The 22166-nt window shown below is 43.1% G+C and overlaps 1 protein-coding gene across 3 annotated transcripts in view; it reads left to right on the top strand.

Moving 5' to 3' along the window:
* LOC106583586 (plexin-A1) overlaps positions 1-22166 on the top strand; it is a 373995-nt gene that overhangs the window by 286752 nt on the left and 65077 nt on the right. For all 3 annotated transcript variants that reach the window (XM_014167946.3, XM_082967657.1, XM_045705581.2), the window contains exons 13-16: positions 8250-8401; positions 10408-10531; positions 10688-10824; positions 21486-21653. In XM_014167946.3, the coding sequence (XP_014023421.2) occupies positions 8250-8401; positions 10408-10531; positions 10688-10824; positions 21486-21653 (581 nt within the window). The remainder of the gene's footprint in view (positions 1-8249; positions 8402-10407; positions 10532-10687; positions 10825-21485; positions 21654-22166) is intronic.

The following is a 22166-nucleotide window of genomic DNA, read 5'->3' as shown; positions in this document are numbered from 1 at the left end:
TATCCCCCTCTCCAGCTCTGAATATATTCTCTCTCCATTGTAGATGTTCCCTTCCATTTTGGTGATAAGACCCTCGACCAGCTCCGCTGTGTTCATCTTAGATTCAGCTCTCTCCTCTCACTCTTTCTTACCAGATGCTATCTCCAGACCAGACCCACTGCATAAAGTGACAACAGTAGGCCCCACATAAAGAGCATGGCACAGTCAAAAATGCACTCTCTCCTTTTCTTTCTTTTTCTTTCTCTCTTCTCTGTTTTCTCCTCTTTTTCTGCCTCGCTATCGCTCTTTCTTTCTCTCTTACTCTGCCCTCTTTCTGTGGATAGATAAGTAATGTGTGACGAATAAGCGTAGTGTTTTGCATGGTCTTTTTTTGTCTTCGTCTTTTTCTGCTTTGTACGTTTGCTAATACACGTGACGCATATCCACTTATTTGATAATACACGTGACGCATATCCACTTATTTGATAATACACGTGACGCATATCCACTTATTTGATAATACACGTGACGCATATCCACTTATTTGATAATACACGTGACGCATATCCACTTATTTGATAATACACGTGACGCATATCCACTTATTTGATAATACACGTGACGCATATCCACTTATTTGATAATACACGTGACGCATATCCACTTATTTCATAATACACGTGACGCATATCCAGGTTATTTGATAATACACGTGACGCATATCCACTTATTTGATAATACACGTGACGCATATCCACTTATTTGATAATACACGTGACACATATCCAGGTTATTTGATAATACACGTGACGCATATCCAGGTTATTTGAGAATACACGTGACGCATATCCAGGTTATTTGATAATACACGTGACGCATATCCAGGTTATTTGATAATACACGTGACACATATCCAGGTTATTTGATAATACACGTGACGCATATCCAGGTTATTTGATAATACACGTGACGCATATCCAGGTTATTTGATAATACACGTGACTCATAGCCACGTTATTTGTTAATACACGTGACGCATTCCCATTTTATTTGATAATACACGTGACACATACCCAGGTTATTCGATAATACGTTTTTATACCACTGTGCCACCACTTTGTTTTTATACCACTGTGTTTTTATACCACAATACTATTTTAAAACAATGTGCCACAGGAAAACAGGTCCCTTGAAACTGTTAGTGTGTTATTGCTAGCCTCTAGCATGCATCCCTTGAACATTAACAAAGATACATACATGCGTTCTGTTCTACAGAGTACATGTAGATGGACTTCACTACACAGTAGATTGATGGGGGGAGGGCGGGAGACGGAGGGCGGGAGGGCGGGAGACGGAGGGCGGGAGACGGAGCGAGAGGGCGGGAGACGGAGAGTGACGGCGGACGGGAGATGGACAGAGAGCCCTGAATTCTGATTGGCTGAAAGCCATGGTATATCAGACCGTATACCACGGATATGACAAAACATTTAGTTTTACTGCTCTAATTATGTTGGTAACCAGTTTAATAGCAATAAGGCTCCTCGGGGGTTTGTGATATATGGCCAGTATACCACGGCTAAGGGCTGTGTCCTAGCACTCCGGGTTGCATCGTGCGTATTCCTGGTCGTAATTTGATTTGATTTGCGTAAGAACAGCCCTTAGCCGTGGTATATTGGTCATATACCACACCACCTCTGACCTTATTGCTTAAATAAATCACTCTGGGCCTTGCACTTTGTCTCCTGCCGATGCTTTGAACTTTGGCACAAATGGTGTGAGAGCAACTCTGAGACACTGGTGCAGGTGTTCATTGGCGAGCTTGTATTAGTGCCTTTGGAAAGTATTCAGACCCCTTGACCTTTTCCACATTTTGTTACGTTACAGCCTTATTCTAAAATTGATTAAATTGTTTGTTTTTCCCTCATCAATCTACACACAATACCCTATAATGACAAAGTAAAAACAGGTTTTTAGACATTTTTGCTAATACATTTTTTTAAATAATGGAAATATTACATTTTACATAATTATTCAGACCCTTTACTCAGTACTTTGTTGAAACACCTTTGGCAGCGATTACAGCATCGAGTCTTCTTGGGTATGACGCTACAAGCTTGACACACCTGTATTTGGGGAGTTTCTCTCAAGCTCTGTTAGGTTGGATGGGAGCGAAGCTGCACAGCTATTTGCAGGTCTCTCCAGACATGTTCGATCGGGTTCCAGGCTCTGGTTGGGCGACTCAAGGACAGTCAGAGACTTGTCCCGAAGCCACTCCTGGATTGTCTTGGCTGTGTGCCTAGGGTCGTTGTCCTGTTGAAAGGTAAACCTTTGCCCCAGTCTGAGGTCCTGAGCGCTTTGGAACAGGTTTTCATCAAGGATCTCTGTGTACTTTGCTCCGTTCATCTTTCCCTTAATCCTAGTCTCCCAGTCCCTGCTGCTGAAAAACATCTCCACAGCATGATGCTGCCACTACCATGCTTCACAGTAGGGATGGTGCCAGGTTTCCCCAGATGTGACGCTTGGCATTCAGGCCAAATAATTTCATCAGTTTCATCTGACCAGAAAATCTTGAAATGCCTTTTGGCAAACTTCAAGCGGGCTGTCATGTGCCTTTTACTGAGGAGTGTCTTCCATCTGGCCACTCTACCATAAAGGCCTGATTGGTGGAGTGCTGCAGAGATTGTTGTCCTTCTGGAAGGTTCTCCCATCTCCACAGATGAACTCTAGAGCTCTGTCAGAGTGACCATCGGGTTCTTGGTCACCTCCCTGACCAAGGACCTTCTCCCCCGATTGCTCAGTATGGCTGGGCGCCCAGCTCTATGAAGAGTCTTTTGAGGTTCCCAACTTCAATTTAAGAATGATAGAGGCCACTGTGTTCTGGGGGATCTTCATTGCTGCAGAAATGTTTTGGTACCCTTCCCCAGACCTGTGCCTCGACACAATCCTGTCTCGGAGCTCTACGGTCAATTCCTTTGACCTCATGGCTTGTTTTTTTTTTCTCTGACATGCACTGTCAACTGTGGGACCTTATGAATACAGGGGTGTGCAATTTCCAAATCATGTCCAATTAATTGAATTTTCCACAGGTAGACTCCAAGTTGTGAAACATCTTAAGGTTAATCAATGGAAACAGGATCGACGTGAGCTCAATTTCGAGTCTCGTAGCAAAGGGTCTGTTTTTATTTAATATATTTGCAAACATTTCAAAAAACGTATGTTCGCTTTGTCATTATGGTGTATTGTGTGGAGATTGCTGAGTAAAATGTTTTATTTAATACATTTTAGAATAACGCTGTAATGTAACAAAATGTGGAAAAAGGCAAGGGGTCTGAATACTGTATGTGGAGCCAAACATGGTCTGGATGTATAGCGCCAGTGTCTTGAGAGCAGGGACATCAGCTGCAGGCACCATCTTTCCCCAGAAAGTAACAGGGTTGCAATCACCAGCATGCTCCTTCAAAGTCGCATTTTCTTGCTGCGCAATCAACTCCTTTTGCAGTGATGCAACATCTACCCATCTGAAGATCTGTTTTGCTTCTTCTGACAACTTTGTCACATTTGTGACCAAGATGGGGTTCTGAATGAGCAGCAGCAGTTCTCTTCCAACAGTGAAGTCATCAAAGCAAGCCTTGAAGTTATCCATCAGCTTCTGGATGAAATCAACATGATTGTGAACATCTTTGTCTCCCTGCGTTTGCACCAGAAGATTGGGGAAGTGGACAAGTTCTCCCTGGAGATCATTCTTGAAAAGCTAAAATTTATTTTGGAAAGCCCGGACTGCTGCTATCATATCAAACACTGTGTTGTCCCGTCCCTGCAGCTTAACATTCAGTTGATTAAGGTATGATGCAATGTCTGCGAAAAATGCAACTGTTTCCATTTTCTCCTCATCTTCCAAAAACTCAGAAAACTGAGTTGCCTTGTCACTCTTTTGCTCTGATAAGAAAGCTTTGATTTCCTCCTGAATGGCCCAAAAGCGTTCCAAAGCCACCAGACAATGGTGTGCAGTAGTAAGTTATCAAAACTGGCATTGGCCTTTGTCAGTATGCCTCGGAAGCAGGCGGTGTAGGGATGTTGGTCTCAAAAAGTTCATCAGTTTCATCATCATTGTCATGACCTCATAATACTTTTTTCCCAGACAGACACACAGGACAGATTGGTGGATGGTGCAGCGATATGATGTTAGGGTGGTCCTCTTTCAACCGTGCAACCAGTCCCCTCCCTCTTCCTATCATGGCTGGAGCTCCATCTGTGGTGATGGAGACCCCTGACTTCAGATCTCTCCCCCTTTTTGCTTCTAGATTTGTTAAGACCAATAGCTCCTCACATATAGATTTTCCTACTGTATTATTGATTGTATGTTTGTTTATTCCATGTGTAACTCTGTGTTGTTGTGTGTGTCGAAGTGCTTTGCTTTATCTTGGCCAGGTCGCAGTTGCAAATGAGAACTTGTTCACAACTAGCCTACCTGGTTAAATAAAGGTGAAATAAATGCAAATAAAATGTAACGACTGCCATGAGAGAGAGTGGACCAAAACGCAGCGGCGTTAGTGTTCATCCTATTTAATTAAGCAAGAACACTATACAAAAACAAAACAAGGAAACTGACAGCCAAACAGTACTGTCAGGTGAAACACAGTGACAGAAACAATTACCCACAAAACCCCAATGGAAAAACATGCACTTATGTGTGACTCCCAATCAACAACAACGAACTTCAGCTGTGCCTGATTGGGAGCCACACACGGCCCAAAACAAAGAAATACAAAAACATAGAAACAGAACATAGAACGCCCATCCAATGTAACACCCTGGCCTAACCAAAATAAAGAACAAAAAAACCCTCTCTATGGCCAGGGCGTTACATAAAAACATAATTCCTTCTTTGTTTTGTTACAGACACCAGAAGCTGTGCATTATCAGTGTTATCTGTTGATTCATGAAGTTACATTTATTTTATTTTACCATTATTTAACTAGGCAAGTCAGTTAAGAACATTCTTATTTTCAATGACGGCCTAGGAACAGTGGGTTAACTGCCTTGTTCAGGGGCAGAACGACGGATTTTACCTTGTCAGCTCGGGGATTCGATCTTGCAACCTTTCGGTTACTAGTCCAACGCTCTAACCACTAGGCAACCTATTATCTTCAGCTAATTTTCCAGTTGTCCTCATTGCTGTGGAATCTGACAGTGGGATCTGGTTGATCATTTCCCTGAGCTCATCTTTTTGTTTACTTTCAAGCAAGGTGTCAGCAATTTCACACATGCATTCTTTAACCATCTCAGCGTCTGAAAATGTTTTTTTTTTGTGTGTGTTTTCCCAAAACCCAAGCTTTCCTCAGTGAACACTCCATTGCACGCTGTTGGGTTGTCAGGGAATTGACAAGGACTTTTTGAGCTTCAAGTTCCTTGGCGTCCACATCACCAACAAACTAACATGGTCCAAGCACACCAAGACAGTCGTGAAGAGGGCACGACAAAACCTATTCCCCCTCAGGAGACTGAAAAGATTTGGCATGGGTCCTCAGATCCTCAAAAGGTTTTACAGCTGCACCATCGAACATCCTGACATGTTGCATCACTGCTTGGTATGGCAACTGCTCGGCCTACGACCGCAAGGTACTACAGAGGGTAGTGCGTACCCCCCAGTACATCACCGGGGGCCAAGCTTCCTGCCATCCAGGACCTCTATTCCAGGCGGTGTCAGAGGAAGGCCCTAAAAATTGGCAGACTCCAGCCACCCCAGTCATAGACTGTTCTCTCTGCTACCGCACGGCAAGCTGTACCGGAGCGCCAAGTCTATGTCCAAGAGGCTCCTAAATAGCTTCTACCCCCAAGCCATAAGACTCCTGAACAGCTAATCAAATGGCTACCCAGACTATGATCTATGCATAATCACTTTAGTAACTCTAACTACATGTACATATTACCTCAATTACCACGACACCACACCGGTGCCCCCGCACATTGACATTGACTCTGTACCGGTACCCCCTGTATAGCCCCGCTATTGTTATTTACTGCTGCTCTATAATTATTTGTTATTCTTATCTCTTACTTTTTTTGGGGGGGGGGTGTTTTCTTAAAACTGCGTTGTTGATTAAGAGCTTGTAAGTAAGCATTTCACTGTAAGGTCTACACCTGTTGTATTCGGCGCATGTGACAAATAAAATTGGATTTGACTTTGGTGGAACTCTCAAATTAGGATTTGAAGTTGGTTTATCTTGTTTGTTCTCACCTCCGTGTTCAGGAGATACGTCTGATCAAATGTACTATGCCTGGTGTCATCATGGCGCTTAACATTGGCACTTTTCACAAGAGCTACTGACTCGCTGCATATCAGGCACATTGGTTTTGTGCTAGTTGTGGGGAGAATGAATCAATACTGTTTGTCTATACTGTCCACTGTCTTTGAATATACAGTTTTCAGAGTCAAAGTTTATTTTTTTTAAGAAGCCATATTAACAAAGATACTGGTAATTTAGCACCTGTCTGTGATAACAGTTGAACCGCTGTCAAATCTTTCTGCCTGCTTGTCCCAAGGTTCCACAGAGGATATTTGGATTGACACGATTGGGTGAGGTGCGGCCTCTTGTATTTGCATATAACCACGCAATTGGATTAGACAGAGCACTAGTAGAGGTGGGCGTTGCTTTGAGAGAGCGTGGTAAAAATAGGTTGCTGAGTTAGAGACCGCTGTAACAGGTAGATTGTTTTTTAAGCTGTCTAAAAAGAATTTGACTTTTATATAACAAAATGTGATGTTGTCCGGTCCGGATTGACCCTTCTCTGGGTTCGGAAACGGCCCGCCAGTTGACTTTGGCTGCTTTATTCTAATAATGTTAGTGTGACCTGCTGTGCTCCATTAAGGGGAGGTGTGTGTGTGTGTGTGTGTGTGTGTGTGTGTGTACACGTGCACACATGCATGTGTAAAGGTCTGTCTGTCTCAATGCATGTCTATGTGGATTGAGAGAGCGAAGGACACAAATCCTTGTGAGAGTGCTCACCTCATGTGCACACACACACACACACACCGACTTTGTCCCGCCGGGGGTCAAAATGTCACCTCAGCGACCAGCAGCTGTAGAGGGGGTGAGCGAATAACAGTGAATAACCAGGGCGGGTGGGTCAGACAAATGGATGTTACCCTCAGCACTAATCTAATTAACGCAGGTCTTAATCATGCTAGATGAATGATATAGACAGGGCCGTTGTCTGTACAGGTCCAGATAAATGGTCCACTGATTAGTACAGGGCAGCTGTGGGCAGCCATTACCGTGAGCACCTCTAAAGCACCCTCAGGATCATTCACTAAAGGAAATGGGTCATAACCTGAACTCCTAATAGCATTTAGCAGATGAATAGTGAGACTTGAAAGACTGGTCAGCTGGTGTTTTGATAAAGGGGCTGTTTGGGTGGATGGGTGTATAAACAAAGCTGTGTTGAAAATCACTGCTAAAAGTAAAGCTAATTTGTGGGAGCTGCGAACGGTGTGTGAACATGACCAATATAAACATGCACCTGTGACAATATGTTGGATGGGCGAGTTCACGACTTTGGAAATTAACCTTTTGAAGCCAATATCAAGATCTCTCTCTGTTAAATGTCAATGCAATAGTGCTTTTTTTGGCATACATGCATATTGTCAAAACCAGACTGAATGGCGTAGGGACCTAGGTTTGAGTCCTATAACTTATAATGATAATACTACTAGCTTATAACAGTAATTGGCATAGACTGCTCTCTCTGCTTTCGCACGGTAAGCAGTACCGGTACATCAAGTCTGATACCAACAGGCTCCTGAACAGCGTCTAACAGAATGGCTATCTGAGTTGACCCTTGTATTTTATTTATAGTCTCTATGCACACTCACAGGACTCTACACACTCGCGCACACTGACACGCCAACACACTCACAACATATACTGACTCAACACACCCGCATTCACATACAATCATCATATACGCTGTAGCCACTCTATTTATCAGGCATCATGATGCCTAGTCACCTTACCCCAACACATGTCTACCTCCATCACTCCAGTATCTCTGCACATTGTAAATATGGTATTGGAACTGACCCTGTATTTAGCTTGTTATTCTTATTTTTATTTATTGTGTGCTTTTGTTCTGCCTTATGTTATTTTTAGTGTTATATTGATATTGGTTACTGCGTTGTTGGATTTGGAGTTTGCAATAAATTCATTTCACTGTACTTGTGCAGGTGAAATTAAAACTAGAAACTCAGGTCTGTCCTCACTCCTCTCCAGTTGTCTCCAGAGACGGGTCCCAGACAGGGTGGAACCATGCTGACCATCACGGGGGAGAACCTGGGTCTGCAGTTCAAGGACATCCAGACGGGGGTCCGCATCGGCAAGGTGGCCTGCACCCCCGTGGAGGCAGAGTACATCAGCGCTGAACAGTCAGTGACTATTAGTCTCTTTGTACTCCTGCCTCTGTCCTCTGTTTTGATGCCTTATTCCATCTCTTTATCTCTCTCTCGGTATGCATGTCTCCCCTTCCTCCAACTGTTAGCCCTATTTTCTATCTACCCATCTCACTTTCTTCTCTTTCATCTCTTTGTCTCAGTCCACAAATGCCCTAGTCTCTCCCTCTCCTGTTCCTCTTAGCTCTTCTCTTTTAACCCATTGTCACATTCTCTTACTTCCTGGCATGCTAGGAGACTTGTCTGGCTCACTAAGAGATACAGATCATGCACAAACACCTTTTCAACCATATTCAAATCACGCTGACGTCATAAACTATCACTGACTCATGGTGAGAGTGTATGATGCTTATATGAAGGACCTTAGTGTTTAGAAGCGTAAATGACTAAAGGAAAGCTGCATTTCCCCAAGCACCACAAGGTCCGCCAACAAACAAACAACACTTTGTGTCACTGTCATCGGTACTGACAAATATCCTACAATCATAAAAGTGGATATTTCTGATTTACTTTATATCTGTACTTAAACATATTTGGATCCTACTGTATATGAAGATAGTTGTTTCAAGGATACTTGTGTTTGTTTCAACCCTGCTGTCGCCTCCAAACGTGAGGGGCTAACGCTTGACCCCTGTCTTTCCGGTTACAAGTAGGGCACGTTGCCATGATGGCAAACACTTGGCGGCAGTGGTCCACACTCTAAACCAGTCAGGGTGATTTAAAGGCATTTTCCCCATATGGAGCGACTCGGTAGTGACTGCTCGTGTCATCTCTGTAACCCTGTCAGAGCCATAACGGAGGAGGCAGGTTACGGCAATGAGCACAAAGGTTAGGGTTAACTGGCATGTGCAGTGTGGAGATTGGAGAAGGTCGTCACGGATTCAGGTCTGGTCAAGCTCAGCCCACACGCTCTCACAAAGGAGTAGATGCGCAAACACACGTGCACACACGTGCAATCACACACGTCCTCCGACAGTAAGTTGTGTGCATACAGCACATGCAAATAGAGTATACACACATAAAAACCTGTACATCGTGATATTATTTTCTCACACTCACATACGGTATATCATTCTGTCTCTCCCTCTGTTATTTGGTTCCAATTTGTCTACCTGATATTCCTCTTATCGTCACTGTGATGATGCCAGTGAAAATGGCTCCATTTACACAATCATCTCCTAAAAACTCTCCTCACTCTAATCGTTGTCCCTGCCTGCGTGAGACCAAACAAATAATTGCATCGGAACGCGGACGTCATCGCCACGGCGATGGAGAGCGGTTGCCGTGGCCACCTACAGCGAGGACAAAAGCAACGGAGTTAATAACTCATCGCAGGCAGATAAAGGGAGTGAGGGGGGGACAGCAGAGAGATGAGGAGGATAGGAGCTTGTTCAATTAATCACCCCCTCTCTCACTTAAATCCAGCTCTCTTTTCTCCTTCTCTCTCTCCCTCTCTCATTTTATGTGGCTAATTAACAGTCCAGAGTGTCTGAGGAGGGTAAAACATGAGGGCTCTGTGTGTGTTTGTGTGTGTATGTATGCATGCATCCGTGTATGTGTGTGCTCAATCCTCTGTGTGTGTGGTGTGTCCGCGCTGATTACACACATGCTAGCACATGTCTGTGTGTGTTCTCGCCCGCGGTGCCCAACCACCTCAGACTCTCGTCCTCTGCCTGAATAATTTCTAAAATGAATTTTCATGTGGCAAGCCGCCGCCCAAGGCCAAACACAAGGCTTATGGGGTTATAATCTCCTTTAATACACTCATAGAGACACATTGAACCTCTCTCCTATCGTACCTCTCTAGGTACAAGTGGATGTCCTCACCATCACACACAGTAGCATGGCTATGGATATGTGCAGGGCTATTGCTATGTTCTATGGCTTGGTTACCCTTGGACTAATGCTATGGATATGTCAATGGCTATGATCATATGTGTAGTGCCACTCACTCTCTCTCTCTCTCTCTCTCTCTCTCTCAGGATCGTATGTAAGCTGGCTGATGCGACAGGTTACCGTGTGCAGGAGGCTCACGTGGAAGTATGTGTGAGGGACTGCGCACACATCGACTACAAAGTCGTCTCACCCAAGGCCTTCACTTTTGTGGTAAGCTCTTATCATACCTGTGTTGAAATGCCCTTCTGTAAGGTTGTGTTCTTTCATCAATTGAAAAACAACAGTTTATCCCAGAACAACAGTTGATCCCAGAACAAATGAATTCCTATATCTGATGTCTTCTCTTGGTGTGTTCCTCTTCCCCAGTCTCCCTATTTCACGCGGGTACAGCCCTCCAAGGGCCCCCTCTCGGGGGGAACTCGCATCACCATTGAGGGGAGCCACCTCAACGCGGGCAGCGCTGTGGCTGTCAAGATCGGCCTCCATCCCTGCCGCTTCGAGAGGTAAACTCTTACATCGCCCACTCGTCTTGTCTTTGGGATATTGTTTATTATTGATAACATTGTGTTTAGTGCTGTATCGATATCTCTATAAGTTAACTGCTGTAAGTGGTTGGACTAACTTGCATTTATTTTGAGAATGACTACTGTTATTTGTGACGGGAATGACTATCTCTGCTACAGGCATGACCAACATTCTGTGGTTTATCCTCCATTGAAGAGCAATGATCTAGAATTAGGGTTTCAAATACTCTCTATAGTAATCATGTTTTCCCGTTGCGCTACATGTTACGAGCTTGGTAAATTCTCCAACGTTCGATCAGATATTCAGAGAAGCTGGAAAGGCGAGAAAACACGACACACAGAGAGTCTGTTCTCCTGCAGCGAGCGCTCTGTCTTCATAGTCCGTCATGGTGAAACACACACACAGTGAACTCGCAGGGTTCCGTGCACTCATATAAAGCCTCAAATGAACATATTAGCAGATGGTCAGAACCTCACATAGAGAGGAGAATGCCTTGTTAACACATCTAAGAAGAGGGTTGGGAAACAGAAAACAAAAATAATGAAAACTGAATGAGAGAAGAACATGGGAGAAGACAATCAAACATTCACAGCCCACATCAAACCACCACACAAGACACTCATGTCATCTTCTGTCGCATTTCTTAATGAGGAAGAGGAAAACTGAGGCAAAATCAGCCAGTTCAGCCCCCCTTTAAAGACCCTGGAAATACCCATACATTTATCATGCTACGCAGACTGTAGTTTCTTGGAACAATTAGCTTTAGATTTAATGTAAGCACTATCAACATGATTGGTGGGTGGTATATAGACAGCCATATGTGACACGGTTTATACAAGGGATGCTGCAATGACATCTGTTGATATGGGGAAACATGTTGAACTAAAACCTTGACTAGTCCTGAAAAGACAGCTGCTGTATTTGGTATAGTATAGAATTCCAAATACTAGCGATACAAATGGATGATAATAATATAATATGATAGTGTATGATAGGGTTAGGGTTAGTCATCTTGAACTGTTCTGCTACAGTCACGAGGGCTCCTCTCAATAGTCAAAGGTAGCTTCCTCCCCTAATCTCCTTCATCTGTACTAATCTGAAAAAACAGGATAGGTGAAATCAAGGTGGATGCCCACTGGGAGGCTTGCTGCCACTTTGTCTAGTTCAATCAAAGCCACATTGACATTATCCCACCCCTGGTAAAAAGCCAAACATAACACAATATCTGCCAATTAATTTGCAGGAATATTGCTCCCATCGTTTATCTATCACTCTGTATATAGCCAGTTAGCAATGCTAATGATAACCGTCTTGTGGGTAGACGGAAAACCTTCTAAATTAAAACTTCTTATGGGTACCTGGGACGGTAGCGTCCCACCTGGCCAACATCCGGTGAAATTGCAGAGCGTGAAATTCAAAAATACTACATTGAAATATTTAACTTTCATGAAATCACAAGTGTAATACATCAAAATAAAGCTTAACTTGTTGTTAATCCAGCCGCCGTGTCAGATTTCAAAAAGGCTTTACGGCGAAAGCAAACCATGCGATTATCTGAGGACAGCGCCCAAAACATTACATACAGTTACCAGCCAAGTAGATTAGTCACGAAAGTCAGAAATAGCAATAGAATTAATCACTTACCTTTGATGATCTTCGTATGGTTGCACTCACAAGACTCCCAGTTACACAATAAATGTTTGTTTTGTTCGACAAAGTCCCTCTTTATATCCAAAAACCTCAATTTTGTTGACGCGTTTTCTTCAGTAATCCAATGGCTCAAAGGCGGTCACAACAGGCAGACGAAAATTCCAAATAGTACCGGTAAAGTTCGTAGAAACATGTCAAACGATGTGTATAATCAATCCTCAGGTTGTTTTTAGCCTAAATAATCGATAATATTTCAACCGGACAATAGCATCGTCAATATAAAAGAAAAACAAGAAAGGCGCGTTCTCGGTCGGCGCAGCAAACAGCTCTGGGGACATCCCACTATCCACTCACTCAAAGTGGTCATTCTCCCTCATTTTTCAGAATAAAAGCCTGAAGCAATGTCTAAAGACTGTTCACAACTAGTGGAAGCCATCGGACCCAGATTCCGTTCCCTATCCCTTTAAATGGTGGATAGGCTTTCATTGGAAAAACAGCCATTTCAAAATAATGGCACTTCCTGGATGGATTTTCCTCAGGTTTTCGCCTGCCATATCAGTTCTGTTATACTCACAGACATTATTTTAACAGTTTTGGAAACTTTTGTGTTTTCTATCCAAATCGACCAATTATATGCATATCCTAGCTCTGGGCCTGAGTAGCAGGCAGTTTACTTTGGGCACGCTTTTCATCCGGAGGTGAAAATAGTGCCCCCTACCCTAGTGAGGTTAAATGTTAACTGCAAAGTAGGCTTACCTGACAACTATATAATGATTATTTGTATCAATTGGGTGGCGATTGTTTTGCAGACTTTGTCATGACATGTGTTGCAGCAGTAGGCCTAACAGCAGAAACATCACGATACATCACTTTCTAGATGCTCAATTAAAGGGGAATTACATTCAAATATTGACATTTTACAAAAAAAATTCAGACCTCAAAAATATTCTTGATATGTGTTTTAAGCATTGGCATGGACTCAAAACATCCATTTTCATTTTGTTTCTCTATGAATAATTGTAATATTGCGAGTAAAAAATCCCAAACCAGGGAAAATAAAACAGAAAACAGAATTCTGGGAAATATAATTTTATGGGGCCCCCTTAGTAGTTTATTAACTAGGTATGTTAACAGAAAACACATATCTTGTACACCAAGTACCAGGGGAAGAGTTGCTGGGTAAAGGAGAAGAGAAGAATGTGCCGATTTGAAAGCTATGAAAAAAATAGTAGCTCGAGACAAGTTTCATTTTTTTCAAGTAGCTCTCATGCTAGAAAAGGTTGGTGACCCCTGCACTAGACTTTTGATATTGGAACAGAACATACATAGCATTGTCCTTTCAGACCCGCTCTAGCATAGTGATGTTCTATGTCCCTAAAATAATGGATTTGAAAAGTCACCTGACTTTTCCACGTGTCCCTCACACCCTAATGTATTTTCTTTCAACACGGCCACTTTAATCAAAGTGCATTTACCATAATCATTCAGCCACTCCCTCTGCAACCCCTTTTTTCCACTTTCTCTCTGTCTCTCTATTTCTGTCCCTCTCTTCTCCCATTATTTTGTGCCGGATGACAACAACATTGTCAAAATATGTACGGCGCACCGCGGGTTTTGCCAGCAAGTGTTATGAAAGTTGTTGCCCGGGCAACAAGACAGCGCGAGCGGAATGTGGAAAAGGCGCTTTTCTTTTTCTTATTTTCCTTCCCTTCTTCCCCGTACACCTTTCAACCATGCCCTGGAAGACGGGGCGTTTAAATTGCTTGTTACGAGACAGCGGGATGTGCTCGCAGAAATGGATCCTAGCTTATTTTCCCTTCCACTTAGTTTCCTCTCAGCTGCTGGTGTCTCACTAATGTGTTTTTGTCCTCTTTCCTCTCTCTCCTTCTCTCTGTTTCTGGTCCACAATAGATGAGATTTATGTCCAAAATAATTGTTGTGAGATGGGAAAGTCTGTGCACTCATCACACACGCTGTTGAAGAAATATGGCTACAGGTTCATCTGCCTCACCTGAAGCTGCTATAGACCACCAAGTGCTAACACTCAGTATCTGGATAACATGTGTGAAATGCTTGATAATGTATGTGATATCAACAGAGATATATATATTCTGGGTGATTTAATTATTGACTGGCTTTCATTAAGCTGCCCACAGCTTCAAACTGTAACCAGTGCCTGCAACCTTGTTCAGGTTATCAGTCAACCTACCAGGGTAGTGACAAACAGCACAGCAATTAAATCATCAACATGTATTGATCACATATTTACTAAGGCTGCAGAAATTTTATTTAAAGCAGTATCCAAATCCATCGGATGTAGTGATCACAATATAGTAGCCATATTTAGGAATACCAAAAAAGGCTGGGCCTAATGTAGAGTATAAGACAATACGTTTTGTAGTGATTCCTATGTTGTTGATGTAAAGAATATTTGTTGCTCTGTGGTGTGTAATGAGGAGCAACCAGACTCTGCACTTGACATATTTAGGAAATCGCTTATTCCAGTTACTAATAAGCATGCACCCATTAAGAAAATGACTGTAAAAACTGTTAAATCCCCGTGGATTGATGAGAAATTAAAACCGAGAGGGATGAGGCAAAGGGAATGGCAAATAATTCTGGCTGCACAACCGATTGGCAAACATACTGCAAATTGAGAAATCATGTGACGAACTGAATAAAAAGAAGAAACTATGCTAAGAAAGATAAATTATATAAAGAATGATTGTAAAAAGCTTTGAAGCACCTTAAATGACATTTTGGGCAAAAAGGCAAACTCAGCTCCATCATTCATTAAATCAGATTGCTCATTCATCACAAAACCCACTGATAATGATTTTTTTCATTGGTAAGACTAGCAAACTTAGGCATGACATGCTAGCAACAAATGCTGACACTACACATCCATATATAACTGATTCAATTCTGAAATTATAATAGCCTCCAACACTCTACTCAGCAAATTGGATGCTGTTTATCACGGTGCCATCCTTTTTGTCTCCAAAGCCCCATATACCACCCACCACTGTGACCTGTATGCTCTCGTCGGCTGGCCCTCGCTACATATTCGTCGCCAGAGCCACTCATCCATAAGTCTTTGCTAGGTAATGCTGACAACTGACTTTCAGCACGCTTATGGGGAAGGACATTCAACAAGCAGGGCACAATCATGACTGATGATTGGCTGAGAGAAATTGTTGATAAAAAGATTGTGGGAACCATTTTGTTAGACTTCAGTGTGGCTTTTGATATTATCGATCATAGTCTGCAGATGGAAAAACGTGTGTTATGGGTTTACACCCCGTGCTTTATTGTGGGCAAAGAGGTACCTGTCTAACAGAACACAGAGGATGTTCTTTAATAATGGAAGCCTCTCCAACATAATCCAGGTAGAATCAGGAATTCCCCAGGGCAGCTGTCTAGGCCCCTTTTTACTTTTTACTAATGACATGCCACTGGCTTTGAGTAAAGTATGTATGCGAATGACTCAACACTATACACGTCAGCTATTACAGCGAGTGAAATCACTGCAACACTTAACAAAGAGCTGCAATTAGTTTCATAATGGGTGGCAAGGAATAAGCTAGTCCTAAATAAAATAAATAAAAGCACTGTATTTGGGACAAATCATTCACTAAACCCTAAACCTCAACTACATATTGTAATTAATAATGTGGAAATTGAGTAAGTTGAGGTGACTAAGCTGCTTGGAGTAACCCTGGATTGTATACTGTCATGGTCAAAACATGTTTATACAACTGTAGCTAAGATGCGGAGAAGTCTGTCCATAATAAGCGCTGCTATGCCTTTTTAACAACACTATCAACAAGGAAGGTCCTACAAGCCCTAGTTTTGTCGCACCAAGACTATTGTTCAGTTGCATACCCCACAAGACATGCCACCAAAGGTATCTTCACAATCCCCAAGTCAAGAACAGACTATGGGTGGCACACAGTACTACATAGAGCCATGGCTACATGGAACTCTATTCCACATCAGGTAACTGATGCAAGCAGTAGAATCAGATTTATAAAACTGATACAAATACACCTTATGGAACAGTGGGGACTTTGAAGAGACACACACACACACAGGCAGACACATGCATACGCAGACAAGCGCTAGCACGCACATTCACATGCTAAAACACGCACTCTACACACACGTACACATGGATTTTGTATTGTAGGTATGTGGTGGTAGAGTACTCGCCTAAGGGAACACAATGTGTTGTGAAAAGTGTTATGAAATGTCACTTTTTAAATTGTATATAACTGCCTTAATGTTGCTGGACTCCAGGAAGAGTAGCTGCTGCCTTGGCAGGAACTGTTGGGGATCCTTGATCAATAAAAATTAAAATGCACACACACATACAGCCTGAACACACATACACCGCCACACCCACACACATAGCTTTTTTGACATGAATTTGTATTCCCATTCAAAATGCTATTTTCCCAAAACATTAACCCCAAAACCTGAACTCCTAACCTTAACCCTAAGGTCGACATCTGCGCCCCCGCAGAAATTTAATTAGCATAATAAAAAACTCCCAATAAAAATCTGTCAGTTTAAGCTAGAGATCTGTTATTTGCATTGGATGTGTCTCAATCTACCGCATCCGCCTATGTCGCACTTCCGCGTCTGCGGGGAAAGATGATAGAGCTCGAGCAGTGTTTGTCAGACCATGAGACATCCCGAAATGTGTCTGTAGCGTCTGAACGGTTTGGCCTCTCAAGAACATGATGGTGTTCTCTGTTTTGCTCTACGACCCCCACAACATCGTGGGATCCATCTGAAGTTGGTACAGCCGATCTGTCAACTTCTGTCTGTAGCATCCAAAATAGTTTAGGCTACACGCTGTGACTCCTCCGTGGGAAGGTGAGACTCACAAATACGTACATGTTGGTTGTTTTGCTCTAGGACACCCACAGGCCAAAATGACTCATCTGAAGGTCCCCCGGTACCAGTTGGAAAAATGAAAGGAAGTACAGTGCCTTCGGAAAGTACAGCCTTATTCCACAATGGATTGAAAAACTTTTTTTCTCATCAATCTACACACTGTAACCTATAATGACATAGCAAAAAATTTATTAAAAACAGTTTTTGCTAAAGGACTCAGTACTTTGTTGAAGCACCTTTGGCAGCGATTACAGCCTCAAATCATATTGGCTATGACGCTACACACTTGGCACACCTGTATTTGGGGAGTTTCTCCCATTCTTCACTGCAGATCCTCTCAAGCTCTCACTGCACAGCTATTTTCAGGTCTCTCCAGAGATGTTCGATCGAGTTCAATTCTGGGCTCTCGCTGGGCCACTCAAGGACATTCAGAGACTTGTACCGAAGCTACTCCTACGTTGTCTTGGCTGTGTGCTTAGGGTCATTTTCCTGTTAGAATGTGAACCTTTGCCCCAGTTTGAGGTCCTGAGCCCTCTGGAGCAGGTTTTCATCAATGATCTCTCTGGACATTGTTCCATTTATCTTTCCCTCGATCCTGACAAGTCTCCCAGTCCCTGAAAAACATCCCCATAGCATGATGCTGCAACCTATGCTTCACAGCAGGGATGGTGCCAGGTTTCCTCCAGACGTAACGCTTGGCATTCAGGCCAAAGAGTTCTATCTTGGTCAATCATGGTCTGAGTCCTTTAGGTACCTTTTGGCAAACTCCAAGCGAGCTGTCATGTACCTTTTACTGAGGAGTGATTGGTGGAAGGTTGCAGAAATGGTTGTCGTTCTGGAAGGTTCTTCCATCTCCACAGAGGAACTCTGGAGCTCTGTCAGTGTGACCACCGGGTTCTTGGTCACCTCCATGACTAAGGCCCTTTTCTCCCAATTGCTCAGTTTGGCTGGGCGGTCTGCTCTAGAAAGAGTCTTGTTTGTTCCAAACTTCTTCCATTTAAGAATTATGGAGGCCACTGTGCTCTTGGGGACATTCAATGCTGCAGACATTTTTTGGTAGCCTTCCCCAGATCTTTGCCTTGACACAATCCTGTCTCGGAGCTCTACGGACAATTCCTTCAACCTCATGGCCTGATTTTTGCTCTGACATGCACTGTCAACAGTGGGTCCTTATATAGACAGGTGTGTGCCTTTTCAAAACATGTCCAATCAATTGAATTTACCACAGGTGGACTCCAATTAAGGATCATCAATGTAAACAGGATGCACCTGAGCTCAGTTTTGAGTCTCATAGCAAAGGGTCTGAATACTTATGTAAATATGGTATTTAAAAAAAAAACAGGTATTTCACTTCGTCATTGTGGGGGATTGTGTGTAGATTGATGAAGAAAAAAAACAATTTAATCCATTTTAGAATAAGGCTGTAATGTAACAAAATGTGGAACATGTTAATAAGGGGTCTGAAAACTTTCTGAATGCACTACATAGGGAGACTGTTTAGTGCCAAAAATAAGGGGTTAAATACATGAAAAATATTTCTCAGATATAAGACAGACACGGAGGGGACTATCTGTTCCATGTAGTGACTCTGTTATCCAATGCATTTGTATGGGCTAATAGCAGTAAAGCCAAACAAAATAAAAAGGTATACTTTTTCATCTATATTTTTTACGCTTCAAGGGGTCTTAAAATTAAAAATCAAATAGTAAAATGATCCTTGATATTTTACATTTACATTTTTGTCATTTAGCAGACGCTCTTATCCAGAGCGACTTATATTTCATTTCATACATTATTATTTTTACATTTTTTTCATACTGATATGATGTTAAAACAATTCCAGATGGCTTAGTAGAACCCCCTCCCCCTGCTTATACAGGGCTTAGACTGAGCCAATAACAAGGGGTTAAATGCATGTAAAAAATAAACTAAAATATCCTAATGTTTCTTATCTCTCAGATATAGGACAGACACTTCAGAACAAACTTCTTTAGATTTTTTGGGTGGAACTTTCAGATTTTCCATGTAGTGAATCTGTTATTCAATGCGGGTTCAACAGGTCTTAGACTTGGTGAAACCAAACCCTAAACCTAACCCTTATGCCTAAAATAAAATTTTAACAAATTCAGGTCATGAAAACAGTCCAGACTTTTCAACATTTTCTGGTTTCTTGTCAGGACATTCAAGTCCTGATAATGTAGGAAAACATTTACACACACACACACACACACACACACACACACACACACACACACAAAAAAAATACAGTCACAGGATCCCTCACATTATACTGATGTACAAACACGCACTACATCTTTTGGATGTCTGCTTTGCCAACACAACATTTTGTCTCGTCGTTGGAAGTAACCCACTCCGCAGAGTGAAACGTTTGGCTAACAAAGCCAAACCACAAGAAACATTCATAACACAGCACAGCTGGCTGCATGTCGGAGGGGGTTGTATCACATTATGATGACCGGCAGTCTCTGAGACGGCTGCCACTTCATATCAGTCAAGGAGAAGGAGACGGCTGCCACTCCAGATCAGTCAGGGAGAAAGAGACGGCTGCCACTCCAGATCAGTCAGGGAGAAAGAGACGGCTGCCACTCCAGATCAGTCAGGGAGAAAGAGACGGCTGCCACTCCAGATCAGTCAGGGAGAAAGAGACGGCTGCCACTCCAGATCAGTCAGGGAGAAAGAGACGGCTGCCACTCCAGATCAGTCAGGGAGAAAGAGACGGCTGCCACTCCAGATCAGTCAGGGAGAAGGAGACGGCTGCCACTCCAGATCAGTCAGGGAGAAAGAGACGGCTGCCACTCCAGATCAGTCAGGGAGAAAGAGACGGCTGCCACTCCAGATCAGTCAGGGAGAAAGAGACGGCTGCCACTCCAGATCAGTCAGGGAGAAAGAGACGGCTGCCACTCCAGATCAGTCAGGGAGAAAGAGACGGCTGCCACTCCAGATCAGTCAGGGAGAAAGAGACGGCTGCCACTCCAGATCAGTCAGGGAGAAAGAGACGGCTGCCACTCCAGATCAGTCAGGGAGAAAGAGACGGCTGCCACTCCAGATCAGTCAGGGAGAATGAGACGGCTGCCACTCCAGATCAGTCAGGGAGAAAGAGACGGCTGCCACTCCAGATCAGTCAGGGAGAAAGAGACGGCTGCCACTCCAGATCAGTCAGGGAGAATGAGACGCTGCTGCTCTTGGCGGTCTTATGGGGCTTTCACACCAAATTGGTTTGGAGGGTTTTTTCCGAACTCGGGCGCGTTTTCCCACTTAGTTCGGTTCATTTGGACTGGTGAACATTATCAGCCCTCGGGAGCGCACTAAACAACGCACCGTGGTTCACTCAAAAAGGGTGGTCTCGGTCCGATTTCATACCATGGTGCGGTTCGCTGCAGGAAAATAACCAGAGGCGCGCAGTATTAGTGGTTGTTTGACTGAAAGCATTTTATGAAATGCACGCAGTGCCATAACTTCATATCTCTGAAACATTCTTTGAGTAGCAGCGCATTTATGTACGCATCCAGTGCAGATTAGAGGAGACTGGGTCTGTACCAGGGATATAGTCTACTGAATAAATTCACTATTCACGTCACAGTTAGTTTCTATTGCGCTTTTTCCTCACAGATGTTGTTGGAAGACAAAAGCGAAAGTAATATGAAGTTTGGGACACACAAGTAATGCTTTTTATAGTCATAGATGGATTTAACTTGAGCATTTTTCTCCAATAAACTAATGACTTTCATGAAAATGTGGTTTTGTTTAGGCATTTTAGTTTGTTTGTTATTTGGTAATGTAAAACCAACCAGAATTGTAAAAAAAAATACCAATAACCGAACTCTGATTCAAACTATAACGCAGAACAATGTGTGAAAACTCCTTTAGAGTTCTTGTGTGGTTGGGTGTGTGTGTCATGTTTAGCATTGTTGAAGATCTTTACAGAGCAGAGGTTACGTGTGGTGTTATTTTTTTTGTCTCTGTGTGTGTGAGTGTGCCTCGTGTGGCCCTCATCTCAGTTAGAGTGTGTGAATGTGTGACGTGACATGCTTTTCCTTCATGTTACACACTCCCTCTTCCCTTCCAGGCGGAGTGCCAGGGAGATGGTGTGTGTGACCCCGGCGGGTCAGAGTCCTGGAGGTACCCCCGTCATGGTGGACATCAACTCAGCTGAGCTCAGAAACCCAGAGGTCAAATTCAACTACACCGATGACCCCACTATCTTCAAGATCGAACCTGACTGGAGCATCGCTAGGTGAGGGTCTTAAACTGGATGGTACTGGTCTTATATGGTCTTAACTGGTCTTAACAGATTGCTTTAGATCTTTTGTTGGACAATACAGTTTAATTTGTGTTTTAATTCTATTTAGAGATCTGAAAGGAATGGATAGGTGTAATTACGCCTGCAGTCGATGCAAAGACTGTATAAATACTCGCTGACTTATTCAAATGACACAATGTGGCGTGACAGTTTGCTGCGGGAATATTTATGAACAAACACAAGCTGTGTAGAGAGCAGGAAGTGGATTCTGATGCAAAATGGGCTCGATAGAATGATCTAGAAAAACGGAGTTAATTTCTCAATTTTATCTGAATGTAAACCAGTAGCGACCAGGTAGGCAGATAACACTGTTGATGCTCCCTGAAATAGTAATGACGGCCTACCCCGGCCACACCCTAACCCGGACGACGCTGGTCCAATTGTGCGCCGCCCTATGGGACTCCCAATCACGGGCAGTTGTGATACAGTCTGGAATCAAACCAGGGT

This window comes from Salmo salar, chromosome 22, assembly GCF_965601325.2.
Source record: "Salmo salar chromosome 22, fSalSal1, whole genome shotgun sequence".
Classification (NCBI taxonomy): domain Eukaryota; kingdom Metazoa; phylum Chordata; class Actinopteri; order Salmoniformes; family Salmonidae; genus Salmo; species Salmo salar.
This window is presented reverse-complemented; position numbering and strand designations above follow the sequence as displayed.